General features: G+C 31.3%; 1 protein-coding gene across 2 annotated transcripts in view; it reads left to right on the top strand.

Annotated features, from left to right (window-relative positions):
* Window positions 1-20428, top strand: part of LOC111637608 (amyloid-beta-like protein) — a 92804-nt gene that overhangs the window by 44053 nt on the left and 28323 nt on the right. For both annotated transcript variants that reach the window (XM_023383131.1, XM_023383130.1), the window contains exons 2-3: window positions 7809-7988; window positions 16682-16808. In XM_023383131.1, the coding sequence (XP_023238899.1) occupies window positions 7809-7988; window positions 16682-16808 (307 nt within the window). The remainder of the gene's footprint in view (window positions 1-7808; window positions 7989-16681; window positions 16809-20428) is intronic.

Raw genomic sequence — 20428 nt, 5'->3', positions numbered from 1 at the left:
AAGATAACAGGTACAAATCGCCATATATTTGAGTGTTTGGCTATTTTTTTTATCGCTTTCACAATCCAAGTTATCGCTCGACGAACAATTTATTTCCGGTGGGTCATTTAATTTTGGTAAAGGATAGAAGAAAACTTTAGTTTTCCTTTCTCTCAAGCAGGAAATATATCCGAAGATCTGAAGAATCACAAATAGATGATTTCTTTTTTTCTCCAAGTTGTTTACTAAATTCTCTCCCGAATTGTACCCATAAAAAAATACTTTTTTTGTGTATTTTTTTTGCATTTTTACGACATTATAGTTCCGTAGAATAATTCACTGTGTTAAGGAAATTTAAATAAAGCATTCATTTACGTTTGAAAACATTCATTAATCATGGAGATAAATCTAGTAAATTATTAATGTCTCTTAGAAAGTTATAATTTATGAATATCTTTTGCTATTGTTTACTTTAAGCTACGCGCGACGTTATATCATCGTTAAAGGGCAGTAATTGTTTATTTTTGCAATGTTTTTGTTTCTGTAAGAATTTATTACTATTTTATTCCGAAGTTTAGAACGTCGGGAAAACATTTTTATATGAAGTTTTACAATTGATAGTGATTCTCTTATCATATTGATGAATGCAGAAACGGAACAAGGCAGCTTTTTGTTTAGAAAAGTAACGATTTAGGCGGGAGGATAAATAAAAAAAGAAAGAATATAATCGAAATTCCGGGAGTTGAATCATTTATAAAGACATACAAACCGAAAATGTGAGATTCGAGATGGTAAAAAAAAATAATAATTTTTTCCCTTTAAATCTAAATATTTACAGACCATGTTCTTCATCCATCACAGAGAACTGTGTTTTTGTTTATTTTTTTCCTTCCTTCATCGTTTTCCATTATCCGTTTTTTTTTTTTTTACTGAGATGAACCCGAAACATTTACATGTCATTCCGTTCTCGTGTACAGCTGCTACAGACAGCTGTCTTTTGGACTTCAGTGTTTGTACGAAATATTATTTCGGCGGCATTCGAATCTAATAAGAAATCGTTCCCGTTTATGGAGTGGAAATGTGCAGCCGATACGAAATCTTTCCACGTTTTCTGTTTGTCGAAAATTATATAATTTACGGGTGTAGATACAAGGGGGATCAGCAGGACCATTTGGCTCACGTTCCGGATATAGATGGGCCCTAAAATTTAATCTTTTTTATATAAAAAGTTCGTATAAAGTTACTTTTTGATAAGTGGCGAAATGTTTGTTGTTTTTATTGATTTACTTATAGTTATATATGCTTTTAACTTTCGTAGACGGGTGGAGCTCTTTGTGACTGACTGACAGACTCCTATATCCTTATATAATTTACGAAAAAAAAATTAAAGACTTTCACGTTGGATTTGTCTAAAACTATTCTAAAATTAAGAAAAACGAAGTAAAAAAAATTAAATTTTGCTATTACGAAAGTTGCATCGGCATACAAAGTTCCATTATAATTGAAATTCCACCGACCTTGACGTGTTGGTGTTGCTTACATAAGTTTAACAAGACAACTAATAAGTTTTATATAAGGAAGGTCAAATAGTTTTGTATTTAAAACTCAATATTCTTCTCTTTTCGGGCTTTCCGAAACGGTAAATAAAACCATCTTCTCCATTCCTATCGAAGAGAAGGACGATGACGTCAAAGGCCATCATTATATGTGAAGAGGAACTCCTATTTCCTTTATTGCATTCCAAAGATGGAACGTGATTTTATTCTTGTAAAATTCTACAGGTGTGGGCTCCAACAGACCAATAACCACCACCTGATATACTGGCTTTTCATATTTTTGTCTTTCATAACCTTCCAAAGGCGTACATGTCTATATATATATATACACAGTTGTCTGGGGAGGATCTGGTTTGGGACACTGCAACATTCTTCATTTCTTTTTTTTAAAATATTATTTTAACCCGTTTATGCGCATTATAAATAACTATTTAGTTGTATTTTTAGCTCCGTAACGACAGGAAGTGATTTATTTTTTTAGATTTTAGCTTTATTAATCTGTTATCGTTAAGGTATCATTTGATGGTTGGAGAAGCGATAGGAAATTTTTGGAATTAGCTCATTGCCTTCGAAATACTTTAAAGTTACCGTGTTGCTAATTGAGTATAATAGCATTTGCCAACAGCACTACTGGGATGCATTAGTTTACGATTAATTGCTCTTAAGATACGTGCGGATGCGAAGCATCGTTTCTAGATATGATGCGCCGGGAGGAAGAAGCAATCCTGGATGCAGGAAATTAAACTTAAAAATAAATTAAAAAAAAAAAAGAAAAAAATATATATATATATATATTTTAATATAGGCCTATACGGACGAGAAGCATATAATTTATTTAAAATATTTTCCTTCAGTTATAAGAGAGATACTAAAATATGAAACTTTCCTTAGGGGGATATACAGGATATGAGTTATATTTTATCGTTTTCGGGATGTTTTTTGTACCCCGAAGTTAAAATTAAACAAATCTAGAAAATATGAGTTATTTTAGTTTATAAAAAAAGAATAAATTCGGCACATAATCCACACGAGAAGCGAAGGAAATATCCTCTTTATTTTCAGTACTTCGTACTCTTAATTTACGTGGATTTGTTTTTCCTTTGTTAGTCTCTATATATTATTACATTTTACAGCTGCTTTATACGGTGTTATTTTAAGCGGAATTTATATATATATATATATATTATATCTTAGATTTATCTCAGACTTATCGGGCGTGAAAAGCAGTCGATATACTTTCACCTTAGTCCCACGAAAAGTTTATCTAACGTCGACAGGCAGGCCGAGTAGACACGATTGCTTCTCTACAAGAGACTCATCTTTTGCCCACTCTGATTGCCATAAAAATTGAGCTCGTCCGGTTTTTATCACGAAAGAAGTCCATTAGCATTAATGTCTCTCTCTGGTGCTGGTGGTATGTCTGAATATAGGAGGGGGAAAAAGCCAGCCTCTAGCTTGACATTCACGAGATAAGGTGCCTTATCCAGCATAAACTGCGTCAATTTTCCCCTCGCTCTCCCCTCTTTTTCAGCAATATCTTCCCTCTCTTTTTTTTTTCTTTCCCCTACTATCACCCCTTCTTAGATTGGTTCGGAGATATTTTTGCCCCTTTTATGCAAACTCGGGGTGATTTTCGGTCGAATAACTTTGGGAATTTTATCCCCTTTTATAAGTCTAGGCGCGCTCACTTTACCTAGAAAAGTAGTTTTACTCGGGTTATGCGTATCTAAAAACTCGAGGCTAATGTCGGCTTAGGTTGAGGAAAAGAACACTTCTAAAAACCCTCTTTTTTAAAAAAAAAAGAAAACTTGCATTTATTTAGTATTACATTTTGAGAAAGTTTTGCGAAAATAATGGATCGAAATTTCTGTAGTGTAATATATTTTCTTTCGAAGGTACGTCTGTGGCGTATAAATTGAAACATGTTGGCAGAGGTCAACATTCTCGACACGCGTGTAGCCAATGGCACGAAACTCCTTCTGGGACCAACGTATTAATTTTTCCCCCCCCTCTCTCTCTCTCTCTTTTTCCTGTTTCTTCCATCGACATCTGCCGTTTTCTTTGCGAAATGCATCCATAATATTGCATAAAAAATGTCCTTTCTTTGTTAGTTTGATTATATTCTCGTCAAAGAATTTCTTCTCGCCACTTTCCTCCCTCCGGTACGAAATCTCGAGGGTGTTATTTTTGAATTTCACTTTGTATTTAAGTACGTACTGATTTTTATCTTAATTTTTTTTTGCCTCGAATTTTTATGATTTTTAAGTACTTTCATCCACCCAAAGTTTTTTTCTGTTTTTGTTGTACTTACGTATAAACGATCGACCTACTTCTAAACGTTATATATATATATATATATATAAAGTATTTTTTGTTGAAGTTTTTATTGCGTGAAATTCTCAACTTTCTCATTCAGAATTTTTAATGCAACTTGCTTATTGTCGTCGTGATTTATTGCGGAAAAAACTTATCGTCTTCGCGGTTTTGCTTTCTGTCAATTTTATATCTCAATTTTTTTCTTTTGCTTGTGGCCAAATTATTGCTCTCCGCATTTTGCTACTTACATTTTCTGATTCTAGTAACTTTGCAGATTATTACTTTAGTTGCTCGTATATTTATTTTTATGGCCCACGTTGTAGCTTTATAATTTTTGTGGCATTATTTACTTTTACACGCAATTTGTACTCCGTGGCATATTTTTTTTATGCGGAATCTGTACCCTGGTAGTACCTTCTTTTCGCCTGGCCTTCACGTTTTATGGCTCGTATTTGTATTTGTAACGTACATTTTTTATAGTATTTTACATGTTATCGCCTGTTTAAGGCTGTGGCATTAATATTTTTCTTAAGATTTACCTCACATTTTTGCCTATCTTTCCAGCAACATCCCAAAATTTTACGACTGGTTTTTTTTTCCTCAATTTTTATTACTCTTCTTCGTTGTTCCTCATTAAAAATTATCCCGAAATTATACTGAAAATTTAATTTTCTTAATAATCTTTTTTGTTTCTAAAGATTCTACGCCAACTTTTATCACACTTCGGTAATCTGTCTGGCCGTAATCGAAACACGAATTTCCACAAGAAGATAATTTATCGTCACTATTTTGCAACTTAACATAGCGCTTATTAAATTATTAATTGATACAAATTACATTAACAGACTTAACAAAGCGTTAACACCCTCGGAATCTCTATTTATAAAGCCTGGATTTGGTTAGATAATGTATTAAGGAGTATACCTTATAATAATAATAATAGTAATGGAAAAATCTTTACTTGAAATTTAATTTTGTAAGTAAAAATCTCCCAAGATTCGTGTAGAGGGGTGAGAGGAGGAAAAAAAAGCAGTAGAAAATGTTCGGAAACTGTCATTCTTTGCCTCACGTTTCAAACTACTCTGTCAACGTCGTCGACACATGCACGCGTGCACGCACTAATGTTGCATTCTCGTGTTTATGGAAGTGGAGAGGAAGGTGGCACGAGATGATTTATGTCTTAGTAAATGAACGGCAACAAGATGTTGGATCCAGACGAAATTACATCAAATACGACGGTGACGTGTTGATTACGTTTGTATTTATCAAAGTCTTGTTTAAAAAGAAAAAGGGAAGGAGAGGGGGGTGGGGTTGTTTCCGGCGAGAGACTAACTTTTCTTGTTTGTATCTCGCTGGAGAATTCAACGTCGAGATTTTAGTGATAAACTGGATTTATTACGTGACAAATTTGTATAAACGCCGCGACCGATTAAAAAGAAAAGGATAAATTAGCCTTCTTTTCTAGGGGTGTAGTATATATACTGTATATATAGGATCGAAGGGAGGAAATTCTCACTGAAAACGCAATTAAAATTGATTAACGAGGTTTTTGTATACGTAATGAAAAGATTGTAAGGTCGCAGTTTAGGGAGGACATAAGATATTAAACACAGTAGTGTGTGTTTATGAGTAGGGGTACGAGTGTAATTCGAGGGTATGGACATGTATAAGTGCTCCTCCCTGGAGTTTTTGCAGTCCTAGTTTGTAAGTCATTGATATACTTTGAGATTCTCGCTTTCATTTTTATGCCTTAATAGTGGGAGGATAATGTACAAGTATCCTTCCAGTATTTATTTAGATTACGGGAAAGTATAAAAAAAAATCCACAGCTTAGTTAATTCCTATATAATCCTGGAACACGGAGGCGTGCAGAGATTCGAGATTCAATTACATTTATTGATGCACTAAATTCTAAGCAGCGCGTTGACAGTTTAACAATAAAACTAAGAATATTCTGAATCGATTTGGCGAAGAAAGCAACACGAATGGGGGGGGAGAAAGGAAAGTAGTCAAATTTAGAATCGTCAGTTTCAAGGTCTGACCACTCACTCGCTCTGTTAGCTTCGTTCAAGGATTCCAAAAATAACCGAACCGAATGGAAATCCCAAAACCCATTAACTTCTTTTAGGGGGGAGGTTTCCGAGAAGGAAAACATTAGTATTATCATTATTTGCGTTGCCAGTAAATAAAATTTTCGGCACGGTTAGGGGAGGTTTTATTTTTACTTTTTTTTTTCATAGTTCTCATCTGCAATATCCGTTCTCCAGTCCAATCTTCAATGATCTATCTATCCTCCAGTTTTATGGATGACTAGTTTTGTTCTTTCGTCGGGATAACAATAAGAGAGAGAGAAAAAAAAAATGGTGAATGGAAGTTGAACGTCATCGGAAACACTTCCGAGAGCAACAATTGCTTTTCGTTTAGTACCATTTCTCTTTGTTCGATAAAACTTTCTCGTATGATAACTGATTTTTTCCATTATCATCTCCCTTCAAACCTATATTTGTTTCGATAAATTTAATTTGTTTTGTTTTTTTTTCAAATCTTCTATCTTTCATTTCGACGTCAAACTGTCTTTATATATAATAAATAAAAATATTAGACCAACCGATAGAAATTTTTAATAATGTCTTATCAATCTTCTATCCCAGATAACTCGATTATATCCCAGATACAATCTTTATCTGGGAAAAAGGTAAGATGGAAACACTCGAAATTTCTTATTGGTTCAATTGATTGATACGTATTGTTGTTAGATGGATTGGTAGCTGTCGAAGGAACAAGAATATCGAAAATCTTTCGTATGTTTGATTCATTTTTTTTAAAAAAGAGACGATAGAATTTTAAGAGACAGTACGTAACTCCTTAGAACACCACTCTAAAGCCTCGTAAATGTATTTATAAGACCTTTAGAAGTTTATCCTGTTATTTTCCCCAACCTCCAAGTTTTGTTGGATGAGTAGGAAGATGTTTTAATCAAAGATCGAACACGCTTCGTGTACAGGATCTTAAACACAATGAAAACACCACCAGACGTTATCACCAAATATCCACTTGTGTCAACTAACAGTTTATTTTCGTTATATCGAAATCGTTGGGCATTTAATGGCGGTTGGATCCCCCCTGTAAGAAAACAAGCCAAGTGTTTGATAAGTAATTTTGTTTATTTTATCAATACCGAGCACTCCCCACAATAAATTCTAACCGTTAATGAACTGATATTTGCTGTCCTCTGTTTAATCTAAATCACTTCCAGATGAACTATTACACTGTAAATATTGTCTTTTATTTCTTCATCCTTTCTCCTCTTAGCTAATAACGTAATAAATATATCTGAAGGTTATCCACTCGCCAAGAGATTCATAGGTTTGTAGTGATTATTAAACAATTGCCTCTAGTTATTTAACTTCGTTTTAAAAAAACAATCGGTAGGTTCTATATGTAATTTTCAGTAAAAATTGATCGATAACGGGCGTGGCAAACTTATATGCAACGTGATTTACTTTAGGACACACCAGTGTCGAATTATATCATTCGTACCAACCCAATATAATAGGGATGATCACGTTTTTTAATTGTGTAAAGGTCTTATATACTTCAGCAATCTGCCAAAAGTAGGTGAGGATGATCTTCTCAATTCGGTTTCGTACGAGCGATTAATTTAGAAAGTTTATCGTAATTACGATTACTGATATCACTAGTAAAAATAGTTGATTTACCCGTTTATAACGTAATAAAAACCTCATCTAATCACGCTAGATTTATAGAAAAACACATAAAGAAATGTGATCGTCGCTATATAAACCCCGAAAATGGTTCTGGATAGGTGTGTCTTCGTGCGTTAAATCACTTACTCGATCCTATAACACTTTAATTGTCTCATTTAGTAACGGTACCTAAGAAAATGAGGGGTTTAAGATGATATAATGACAATTTTTTTTCTTCTTTTTTTTCTAGGCAGTGGCAAGTAGTTTGGAGCCGGGATTGAGCCACTTCCAACCCATGGTGGCTCTTCTCTGCGGTCACGGTAAGATACAAAACCAATATTTGGACGAAAATCGCCGTTGGGTATCGGATTCTGATACTAAATCTACCTGCACCAAAAATAAACTGGAAATATTGGAATATTGCCGCAAGGTAAGCAGTAGAAAAGTTTCAGATGGTACCAGGTAAACAAAGATTCTCTTGAATATTCCCCCCCCTTTGCTCGGTATGAAATTGTTACGGGGGGGTGTCGTGTTAGCTGCATTTCGTGGATTCCAGCTCTAAACTTCTATTAATGTAGTCCTCGTTGAAAATGATCTCACAAATTTGGAACTGGAGCGTGTTTGATGCATTACATAAATTACAGTCGTTATAACAATGGAGTGTGACCCACTTTTAATTTCCACATAAATAAATTTGATTGAAATTCAACTGAAAAATAGTCAAAAATACTTGTTTAATTCGCTCGCTTGATTTAATAATACGGATATTTTTTTCTCGAAATCTTAAATACTTAATTAGAAGAATAAATTGGGATACGATCCATCACGGGTTTGGTCCCAATCCAAATCTTAATTGTCACCGTTCCAGATTAATTTTGGATGATTTTCTAGTATAGAATGTCTTTGAAAGTGATTTTCGTGAAGCTGTAGTGCCAAGTATGACTTCACTAGCGTGTGTGCTACCTATACACTAACTACAGTAATCTATCCAATTGTGTCTGTTAGATAACTACTTATCCAACAATGCCAGCACTACCAATTGGGATGTGGTCCTATATCTGTTAAACTATAGCTTACATTATCATCCATCACTTGTAACTATGATTTAAACTGATTACTTAACTACAATAATTGATTCGTTCTCGAACGAAGGCTTGATAGGTTCTCGATACTCAAGGCTTAATAGGTCACGAAAGGTCAAAGTTCTAGGTAAATTAAACGATCCAAGATGATTTAATAAGTAGGAACTATTCGACTATTCTTCCTTTCAGATATTTCCAATAGAGTATGATGAAAATTCATTCATTCTCGCTATTACAGTCGATCCCCCTATAACACTGTTGTTTATTCCGTTTTATATGAATTCCATGTTGTACGAGTCACTTAGATTTTACAAATACGTGAGCCGTTCACAGCTCAGCACATGTATCTGTAAAATCTAAGTGACTCGTACAACATGGAATTCATATAAAACGAAATAATCAAGAGCGTTATGGGAGGGTCGACTGTATTTTACCTGCATGACTTTTAACCCATAATTTTGATTCAACCCCCTTTTATATTTATAAAATGTATAATTATTTTCCATAAATTACACCTGATTTAGCCTTGTAAAGCAAGTGTTAGTTACAGTTGCGTGTAGTAATTCTCTCGCTCCCTCCGGATGCTGACTTAGATTCTTCATTATCCAATATTTTATCCTACTCTCTGTTAATTAATAATTATAATTATAATTCCAGTAATTAGATAATTATATTGAAGCACTCTTTATAGCGTTAAACTTTCGGAAATATTTCGAACAATTCACTAAAATTTTAAATTTCCAAATTTCCGTATCGTATGCAAATTAGGCTGGATGATACTAACTGATGATTGATAAATAATGTGAAGGATCATCATGAAATTCTCGTGTATGTAAATAAAAATATAATAGGTCTAATCAGAATTTAATTGGTCATTTATGCAGACAGTGTGAGCGAATGTGATTATAAAATGTGACAGATGTTCTCCTGAGAGACATTTTAATTATCGAAAAGAGCAAGAATCGAGGAGGAGGAAGAATAAGAATAAAAAAATAAAAAATAAACCTTTATCAAATGTGTCGCTATTTTTGTATTTAATCATTCTAATCTGGTTTTATCGGTATTTTTGCTAATGTCTAAAGCACAAATTACTTTATATAATTTGTAAGTGATTTGATTAACGAATATTTGTAGTTGGTAGTTTGTTTGTCCGGAAAAAAAAGGGGAAAGAAATTTAATCCTTTACTTGATAATTTTGGAATTAAATTGATCTCTTGGAGGCTCGGAAATCTTTAAATTTGTTCCTTTTTTTTTTGCTTCTGCTACCAATTTTCTTAATCAAAAATGGCTCCGGTAACAGGAAATTGAAGCGAAAATAGCGCTAAAAGAGATGAAGTTAGTCACGGAAATTCGCGTTGTAGCGACGTAAGTTTCCCCGTTTTTTTTTTTTTTTTTTTGAGTCTAACCCAGAAGAGTTTTATCGATTAAGTTTCTGGCAGTGTTATGAAAGCATTAAATAATGAAGTGATTCTAATGATCCTATGAATGCCACGTCCAATCGGAGAGAGAGAGAGAGAGCTCGAGTCATTAAAACACGCAGAATCGGTCCAGTTCGCCGGCAGCCATTACGAGAATCGAAAAATAATCCACTTTTAATTAATATTCACATATAATTATGTAAAATTTGCCCTCTAGTAACCCGTTTAAACGACACTTTTTCGACACCAGACGTTGAGTTTTGTGTATATATTTCCTTGTGTTTGTGTGTGTTGCAACCGGGCGAATTTATCGAGTATACGAAAAACCCTCTCCAGATGTTATCAAATTGTCAAACTTGTTTTTTTTCCACCTGCCATTCCTTGGAGGAATTTGTTACCGAACGCCCCATCCGATCAGTATGTATTGGAAAGTGTATTGTCGAGGCAAAATTACAGTTTCCTTCCTCACCCCCGCCGTTAAGGAGCATGCGCCGATGGTAATCCGTTGTCGGATGTCCGACTTCGATCGGACGGCCACCGTTCGTACCCCCCCTCTCGTCTACTGTGAAAAGGATCAAAAGCAAAAGCCTGGGGCGTTAAAAGATACTTTCCTTTTCTAGAAAACTACTCAAGAAATCATTAGTTTCCGGAGCAGTTTCGATAGTTTAATCGTAGGGAGGTGGAAAAAATAAAACAAAATAAAAATATATATGTTGTGTACTTCCGAAAACGAAAGTGTTACCCTGCCCTTTTTAAAAGGGACACGACTAATTACTGTTTGAAATTGGGTCAGATCAGCCTTATCCTTGTCTCGTTTTTTTTTGGTTGGATGATTAACTTACACACGTACCGTACTTGCAGCCATGAATATGATGATGAAGTGGGTGCCATAGGTAAAATTTTCGCGAGTTTAAGGCAAACACGAGAAAATCCGCGTACGCGTGAAGTCGTAACAAAGCAAAAATGTAATACAAGGAGGCTTTACTCCTGACAATGAACATTTTAAGTTTTAATGGCTAAATCACGTCTCACTAAGGCATTTTTTTCCAAAAGAAATATATAAAAGCAATTTATTTAAATTGAGGCTAGCTGAAAAAAAATATTGAAACGATAATTTTAAAATTAAGTCGAATAATTTAATGGAGGGGAGTTAGAAATTCTATACTCTCGATAGGATTACTGTAATTAGAAGAATAACAATATTTGTGTAGATTTTTCGAGTAATTTGATAACCGAGAAGATAAACTGATTCGATAGAATTTGCTCGGAGTGTAGACAGAGTGAAGAGGAGTGGAGACAAAAGATGTAAAAGGAGAAAGGTTGATGGAAATGAAATTGTATCGATTGTCCTACCCGAGTACTGAATGAAATCGATAAATCAAATTTTGTCTTAATTGTATTTTTAGTTATCGATTAGTAATCACAATTATCGGTCAATAAATCTTCTATAGAATACACACACGTACGGGGCACGGGTCATCTCTACACGAGTGCATACAATTAATATTTAAGTTGACAGTCGTATATACATGTATATCACGCAGTGTATACTGTTAGGTATTACGTAAAATGGCATTCTGGAAAATGTATGGAATCGATCGGGGTTTCTCGAAAACTTTTTTTTTAAATAAAAACGGGCGAGCTTGTAAATTATCGACACACGAAAACTGTGCTTTTGAGTAGTGCTTGCTGCCTTTCCGATTTCTGAATCTTTCATTTGATGTATCCAGTTATTCGGTATGGACACCCTCCAAAAAGCAAGAAGCTTCCCTTTTTTTTTCCTCTATACAAAACGTGGGATAAAATATAAATGGGACTTATTGTAAATTCATAGCGTATTTTAAAACTCTCCATACACTATCTGCTTTGGTAGTTGGAAAAAGTAATCTTCAATATCGTGGAAAATGGAATTCAATCAGTTGGACAGCTTCTCTACAACCTTGAAAAATCCTACTTTTCCTCTACTTGATCGCGTTTCTTTATATATAGGCCTATACTTTTGCTTCTTATAAGTAAAAGTTTAGAATATAAATATGCCAACTTTTGTACGTAAGGTTTATTGCATTTTTAATTTTTTTTTTTCTGAATGATTTTCTTCTTTCTATTCCTTAAAGGTATTTAGTTTCCGTGCGATTTTTATGGCACCCTTCTGGTGGCATTGGGGGAATGGAAACCAGTCATCAGATCGATACAAAATACTGCTAGATGTAAATATACGGTACTTCGAAGGCCAAAGAATTATATTGGAAATCGTAAAGTACATTTATGGCTTGCTATCTTTCGTACTTATTCCCGGGTAATCCCTACTTTTTCCATATTCTTTGAATCTGATTGAGTGGGACCCCGTACTTAGCTTTTTCACGACGTCGTCAGAAAAGCTGGTGCCAACAGCTTCAGACTAAGTTTTTATAGTCGGGGATAAGAAATGCAGTAGAATTGACATTAACTCTGCCATCTTTCTGAATCCCTCTTTGCTCCGAGAATTCTGAGCAGTTTTCAACACGTAATGGGGGAGATACGCCATTGAGAGATGCCATCTAGTATTACCCTACTTTTATAACTTGTCTCATTTCGCAAAGTTTAAGTCGTGGAATAAGAAAAATCTACTGTTGACAGTCTTTTCCCCTGTTTTTTCCCCTCTTTTTCAGTGTAGCCTTGCTTCAAAAGTGAAGCGAAGTCTCGGTGTACCGACCCGATTAACGAGCGCTCTCTGCTTAGCATTTCGGCATCCCACTACGTATGCACAATGCTAAATTGTTTACGGATGGTAAATTCTGCGAATTTAACGATATTTTAAGCAAGTTTTAATAGATTTGTACAAAAGTTACACGTCGAGATTCAATAGTAAGCGCCTTATTTGTCACTCGTTAATGAAACTTTAATGGAAAACGCATTAGGTTACTGCATTGTTATTCTTTCTTAGAACTCCCAATAAATCATAAATCTGTCGTAATAGGAATAACATTCGTGGCCATAATTAGGAACTTTGCCATTGTTTAAATCGGTACAACGCTCCGGTTTTCTTAATTACTGCTCTACTACCGTGCGCTAATCCAATTAGATACACGTTACGCTCGTCGTCGACGTCGAAGAATATTTTCTAGGTCATCTCGTTCTTCCAACCTCTACCGATTTGGCCAGATAACTAAGAATTCTATCGTAATGCTTTTCTAGAAGGAAAATGTCAAGGTCAGGCATCCGTTCAATAAAGGCCAGGTTACATCTTTTCCCCCCTTTTTTTGATATATAGTGATGTGTATAATATGACGACAGTGTCGAAGAAAAATAGTAGAAAGCTATGCTGTATGGGTTAAAGTCGCTTTCTGGAAAGACTTCGGATAAAAATGACTGTCAGATATTTCGCTTAGGTCCCCCGAGAATTCCAAGATACACACATTGTCAGAGAAGGACGATCGATGCAGGAGAAATACTTGCAGCTACTACTCCATTCTGGATATATCTACAATCGGGAACTAATTCTTTTGATAAATTACTTTACTACTCCATATTTGACGATTTTCTCCTAAAATTTTATTATTTTTAATAATGCCAGAGCCTTGTCAAATTGCAAAAGATGTGTGAATTTTTGCACATTAGTTTCAAGATTTTCTGATATATATATATATATATATATATTTTAATTTGGCAAAGATGTTTTTTGGCTTCCAGCACTTCATTTTTTTTATTTATTTAATTAGCTCTTGGTAGGTTGCTTAAATTAAAAAGTGGAAACAGTGCAGCAAGAAATTGGTTCTCCGATAATAATCTTAAAACATTAAATATTTTTCTTTGAATAATGAATAATTATTTATTTTTGATTCAACTAGATTTTAAAAATTTATGATTTAAGTTATTGGCCTCGCAGCGGAATGATTTTATTTGGATGTTTTTAAGTACTCTGATAATTTGGATGAGTCCGGTTACATTATTTTATTATCTTTCTGTGCAACTGCCAGGAAAAAGGAGGAAGGAAAGTAGTTATAAAAAGAGTTACATTGAAAATTTAAAGTGATTTATCATTCCAATTTTTAATATCAACCCTGGTGCAATTGTGTTAATTTTTTTTTTTTGTAATGACGCTCTTCGAAATTTTAAAATATGTAAATTTGCATTGGAAATTTAATTCGGAGAATTTAATCTTGATTTATTGCAGTTGTTTTAAACTGGGATAATTAGTAACCACCACATAATTTCTTTCTTTCTACTTTTATTCTGGAAATTGTTAATTTTCTGTTTCTGCGAAAATATTTGCTCTGCCATTCCAATTTTTTAAATTTTATCATTGCCAGTTGTATGATTCAACTGCTTTTTATTAAGTGTACACTTAGTTTTTCTTTCTTTTAATAAAAATAAAAATTTTTTATTTTAATTTATTTCAACTAAAAAAAAATGTTTAAAAGAAAATATTTAATTTATTTTTACTTATAAAGAATAGGTAATCATAAAACCCATTAATAATTCAATTAAATTTGTTTAATGAGTTTATAAGGCACAAAACATTGTAACAAACTTTAAACAATAAAATTTTTATAAACTTTAACAGTAATATATATATGTATAATTTTATTTTCTTTTTAATTGAATTTCCTTGTCATAAATAGAAACCATTCGTTGATACAACATTGTGTATGAAGATAGCATTTCAATTTTGCAATGAATATGATAAACTCATCCGAATCTGATGATCAATCAAATTGAATCCATCTTTATAGTTTTAAAGTATCAAATTACTATACTTTGCATAATAAAATCATCATCATAATGGATATGTTCTCTTAAAATGACCACTCTAATGTTATATTCTCCAGGTGTGAATAAAAACTTTCACTTCCTTCAATCGAGAATAAAAGAATATATTCATATTATTTTATGAAATTTATTCTTCTAATTAACTCAATTTTTTGCAAATTTAAACATATTAATCTTTTTTTTTTTTTGATACCATCAGCAAAGATATTATTTGTTTTGTTTTCTTATTTTCTCCTTTATGTAATGGTTAATGAATGTAGTAAGCAGAGATGAAAAACAGACAACTCAGAATATGTCTTACTGCAATCTTAAGTACTGTTCTTTTATGTTTCCGTCTGTGGAGAAAAAATGGATACTGATGACTATAAATCAAGAGCCCATCTATAGATAATTGAAAAGTCAGAACAATTTAATATCAAACTATATTACCGAATGAAACTTCATTTTTCCATTTGTCCAAAGATGATTAATGTTTAAAATCTTTTATATTTTACCAAATATATATATATAGTGTTGTGTGTCTGTGTGTTATAACATAAAACTTGATAAATTTCTCTTCCTGTCATTAACCGGCAATGATAAAGTATTTCCTTATACGGTAGCCTCTATCTAGTAAAAAGCAGCTTTAAAATGCGACATATTCTATACCAAAATGTAGAAAAACTCTTTACTTTCATCTCTGATGAATATTTTATTATTCATTTTAATCTGTCTTAATGTATAATTAAAGTGCATTGCATCTGATATTTTTAATACAGAAATTCGTGTAGGTTTAGAAATTAATTCTATTGAAAAGATTAATACCGTAGGCAATGCATGTTTTTATTTTATCATACTTAAATTTTGTAAACAGTCATGGACAAAACTTTATTAGTTTAGTTATGAAAGAAGTTACTTTTCGTTTGCTGTAGTATAAAGTGATAAACAATACTTTTAAAATGAATTTTTGCACCCATTTTTGTTGATAAATTTAGTATACTTCATTTAAATTATGATAGAAGTATTCTAATAATTCTGATGCTTAAAATTTAATATACGATTGCAATGTAGAAACTCTTGTTAAATATTTTAATATTAATGTCCTAAAGTAGCTCATTCCTGTGTGAATTATTAAATGTATCTTACATAAAATGGCTACTCGTAGCAATCATATAAAATTGTTATTGATGAATAAACTGAAACTGTTCTCAGTGGGTGAGTCATGTTGTTATCCGGTTATCAATATATCTAAAGAGTTTTCTTAAATTGCATTTTTGCTATTGTTTGACCATAATCCATTTCAATATTTTTCTTGGAAAATTGTTGAGATTTTAATCCGTGACATAAAATTCCACCAAAGTTCCGGATGTTGACTTATTCTTCAAATACAGACCAGAATCTCTTGCTTTCTTCTGTGATCTTTCTTCTTTCTTTCGGCATTTTTTTAAATCCTTTCTAAAATAACATGGATTCTCCATTTTCCAAACAAGATTTTTTGTTCTAATTGAATTGGATCCAAAAAGGATGGGGGTTTTTTCTATTTTTGACAAGGATGTCTTCTATATATTTTTATATTTTTCTAGTTTTGTCTTTGATGCATCAAGCCATAAAAATGTAATTGTTTGACTTTCTCCACGGGTCCAAAGCTTAACCTTGTGTGACAAGAGCTTAAATTTTATAAGAAACCTTAAAATATGTTGCCAAATTCATTAACTATTTATACAGTTCCATAATCATATAATTTAACACTTGATTTAAATGATAAAACAGTGCATAATATCTCTTTTAATTGTAAAGACTTATTGCTTATATTTTATAAGTATATGTAATGCATTTTTCTATAGATATAATTTTGATATAAGTTTCAAAGATATCTATTATATTCTTTCACAAAGGTTTATCCAAAGCGAGATATACGTAATATCGTGGAATCCAGCAGATTCTATAAAATCGAGAATTGGTGTAAAGTTGGCCAGAAGAAATGCAAAGGTTCTCATTGGGTGAAACCATTCAGATGTCTTGGTAGGTATATCTTTCTGTAACAAATTTAATAACATGCTGTCACAATTTCACTATATACTAGTTTAAAAAATTAAAGTATTGATGTCTACATACATTGTTCTATAAACTTATAGCCTTGCATATTTAATTTTAGAAAATACTATAATTTTATAAGAAATTGCTGTTTGTAATTAATGATTGAATAAATGTCTTTTGTATCTTATTTATTATATTTATTGTAGGAAATAATTTTTTAAAACTTTTTAAATATAAAAATAAGTAACTATGTTTGGATTTAGATACATGAACTTATAATAAACTTATTCCAAGTCTTCTTTCTTTGCTTATATTTACTAGCAATGTTTACTTTTACAAAATGTATGCATTCTTTGTTGTAAATTGCTGTGTTGTTTAACTACATGCAGTATCTTTTCATCATTTTATATATATATACTTCATGTACCATACATTTATTACACACAACTTAGTTTTTTTTTTCATTGTAAATAAAAAGTAGATATGTTTCATATATACAGTATGCGTGATGTGAAGATGGTAGTCTTTTTAAGTCAGTTACCGGAGATTACTTAGTCATACCTAAAAATTGTTTATAGATGACTAAAGGCTTGGACTGCTCCTCAACTAACAAATACTTGACAGTGTTTGGAAAGACTTTATATATATATATATAAGGTTTTGTGCCAGATTTTTCTTGTATTACTGTACAAAATTGTTAATAAAAAATGTAGAAAATGTTTTAAAAATATAAATATATAATTTATTTGCAAAATAAATTTAGAAAGTATAGATATTAATAATTTGAATAAATAAGCAGGAATTGTTTTAAATGATTTTATCGATAACTGCAAATGTTCTGTAAGGGGGAGATAAAACTGTATAATTTAAAATAAGTATTTTTATGAACAGTATAATAATATGAACTTTAAATATAAAAATGTCAATTGAAAAATTTGAATCTACTGAAATTTATAATTTTACATTACTCAAGAATAGATCATAACAAAATTATATTGCTTTAATTGAGGATATCATTTGTTGTCATAAATTTGTTTACATGGGCAATGAAATAGTTATAAAAAAATAGAGAGAAACATAATTGACTGGAGAGGGGAGAGAATTTTGAATGAAATTACTTGGTAGATTTGACATGTTGCAGATGTTGTGTATGGTGGTAGTTGGAGAGGCTACTTGAGTGTCAAATTCAGTGAGGTTTTTGTAGCTGTTGTGATATTAATGTTTATAATGTAAGCTGTCATAGTTTGGAAGTTCTTAAAGAAAATAAATTTTTCCTTTGAAAATTTTATAAAATAATAATACTGAAAAATAATCTTAATTTTGAACAAGTTTTATATAAGTTAACAAGAACATCTTATTCCTTAGGATAGAATGTATAACTAAGTATAACAATATTGGCAAATATTAATAGATAAAATTTTTACAAAAGATATTTATTTAACTTCTTTTAGTTTAAAGTTTACCAGTTTTTTTTCCTTATTCAGATATTAAATGCTATATTCTTACTGTAGTAAACAGTTTAAAATCTAATCTCATCAGGTTCTAAATAATAATTTTTTTATAAATTAAATAGGATTTAATACATAAAAAAAAACAAATTTAGATTACCTATGGGAACATTGAATTGCTATAATAGTAAAGGATATTTTTACTTGATAGGAAATTCTTGATACATTTATCAGCTATTATAAATGATTTATACTGCTGAAAAAAGAACTTAAGCTGGAAATAATAGAATTTATTATATAAAAATTATACTTATTCTCCAGGAGCAAATCAACTTTCTTAGACAATTTACGAGAAATTTTGGTATGCTTCTTTCTTCACATGATCCTGGATTCTTACAAATTAACTAGAATAATTTGTCAAAATATTCAAATAAAATTAAATAACGAGTCTGAATATAAATAACTTTACTAAACCTGATACGTTGCAATAGCACACCTTCAACTGCAAAATTTATTAGCAGTTTATAATTATTATTACCAAATTATAGCTCGATGATTTATTGCAGTTGAAGGTGTTAACCTGAATAATTAAAAATACAGCTTTACAAAATGCATTCATTAAATATTACATCTGATTTATAGAATTATACTTTTCATATACAAAGTAACCATGATTATGTAAAAAACTTTAGATTTAAAAATAAATTTATATAAAATAAATTTAATTTCATATTAAAGAAACAAAATAATGAAGGTCTTAAAATTTTAGATACTCAATTTGATTGAAGTGTTTGTGTTATTTCAAACAGTTCAAACATTCGTATTATATATAAAGATTCAAAACTAAATTTTTTTTTGAATAAGTAATTTTAAATAAAATTTAAGATTAAGAAACTTACGATCTACATAAAAATGTTAGATTCAGATTCATTTTATTTAATTCCTTATCACATATGCTATTGTAATAGTATTCAAAATGTTTTTCTATTAAAGTTTTGACACAATTTAAAGCAGTTTTATATTTTAAAAGTTGTTCCACTTTATTATCTTAAATGGAACATTAGAAAACATGTTTCAAGCAAAAACATTTATGAAATTGTAATAAAAGTAAATTTCATTTGGTAATATGGTCAGAACTAATAGTTGATTTAAATAGTACATAAAATTTAAAATTACAAAAGTTTTTTGCCATATAGTAATAGATTTAAAATAGTTTATATCTAAATTTTGAATGACAAAGGAAAACATTAAATCAAACAGTGAGACTAACAACAGCTGTCTGACTTTAAGATTTGCAAATCAATAAACTTATTTCTTTTTACTTAATAACTGCATTATGTCAAAATTCCCATTATGGATCAGTAGGATTCATAATTGAATTGCAGCTGGTAAGGTTTTACTATGACCAATTTGAACCAACTATTGCCCATGAAATCTAAACACTAATTTTTATTACACATACACACACACAGTAGAGTACTGTACAATGCACAGATAAAGCAAGCAACACCCTCAAATTTTGTTGATCAGAGGCATATGTTTTCTTTTCAACTTATAGGCCAAGTTTTAAACTTTTATAAATTATGTGATAGTGCAGGTTTCAATAACACGATTTCCTATAATGCGTAATGAATCCCCCGGCATTGTATGGGACTATACTGTGTGTGTGTTTGTATATAAGCACATGTACAGTACACTCATATCCGGTTTTGCAATAGATTTTTATGGTTATTAATTAGAAACAGTGGTTTGTATATGAATTTGTTGAATTCAAATTATTATTTTTATCTTATATCATATGAAGCAATTTTTTGCTGTAACATTAGTAGTATCTTTCAGCTAAAAAAATCTGAAATCTCAGTTTGTATAAAGATAGTATAGTTTTAAATCATATGAAACAGAGTAATATAACATTCAAATCTGACAGATTGTTTGGTTATGAATAATAATTTATATTTTAGTAAAACTCTTGCTAACTTAAACTGCATTAATCTGAAGTTAAATTTATTCAAAGCTGCCAACTGGTCTTGGGTATAGTATATAGGGTTTCCATATACCATATTTACTCGGTATAAGATGATCTCACACACAGGATGAGGTGTGACTTTAGAGATCAAAATATAGAAAATTAGATTTATTAATACAATTCTAATTTTA

This window comes from Centruroides sculpturatus, unplaced genomic scaffold (genome assembly GCF_000671375.1).
Source record: "Centruroides sculpturatus isolate CEXI.00-Female unplaced genomic scaffold, Cexi_2.0 scaffold842, whole genome shotgun sequence".
NCBI lineage: Eukaryota > Metazoa > Arthropoda > Arachnida > Scorpiones > Buthidae > Centruroides > Centruroides sculpturatus.
This window is presented reverse-complemented; position numbering and strand designations above follow the sequence as displayed.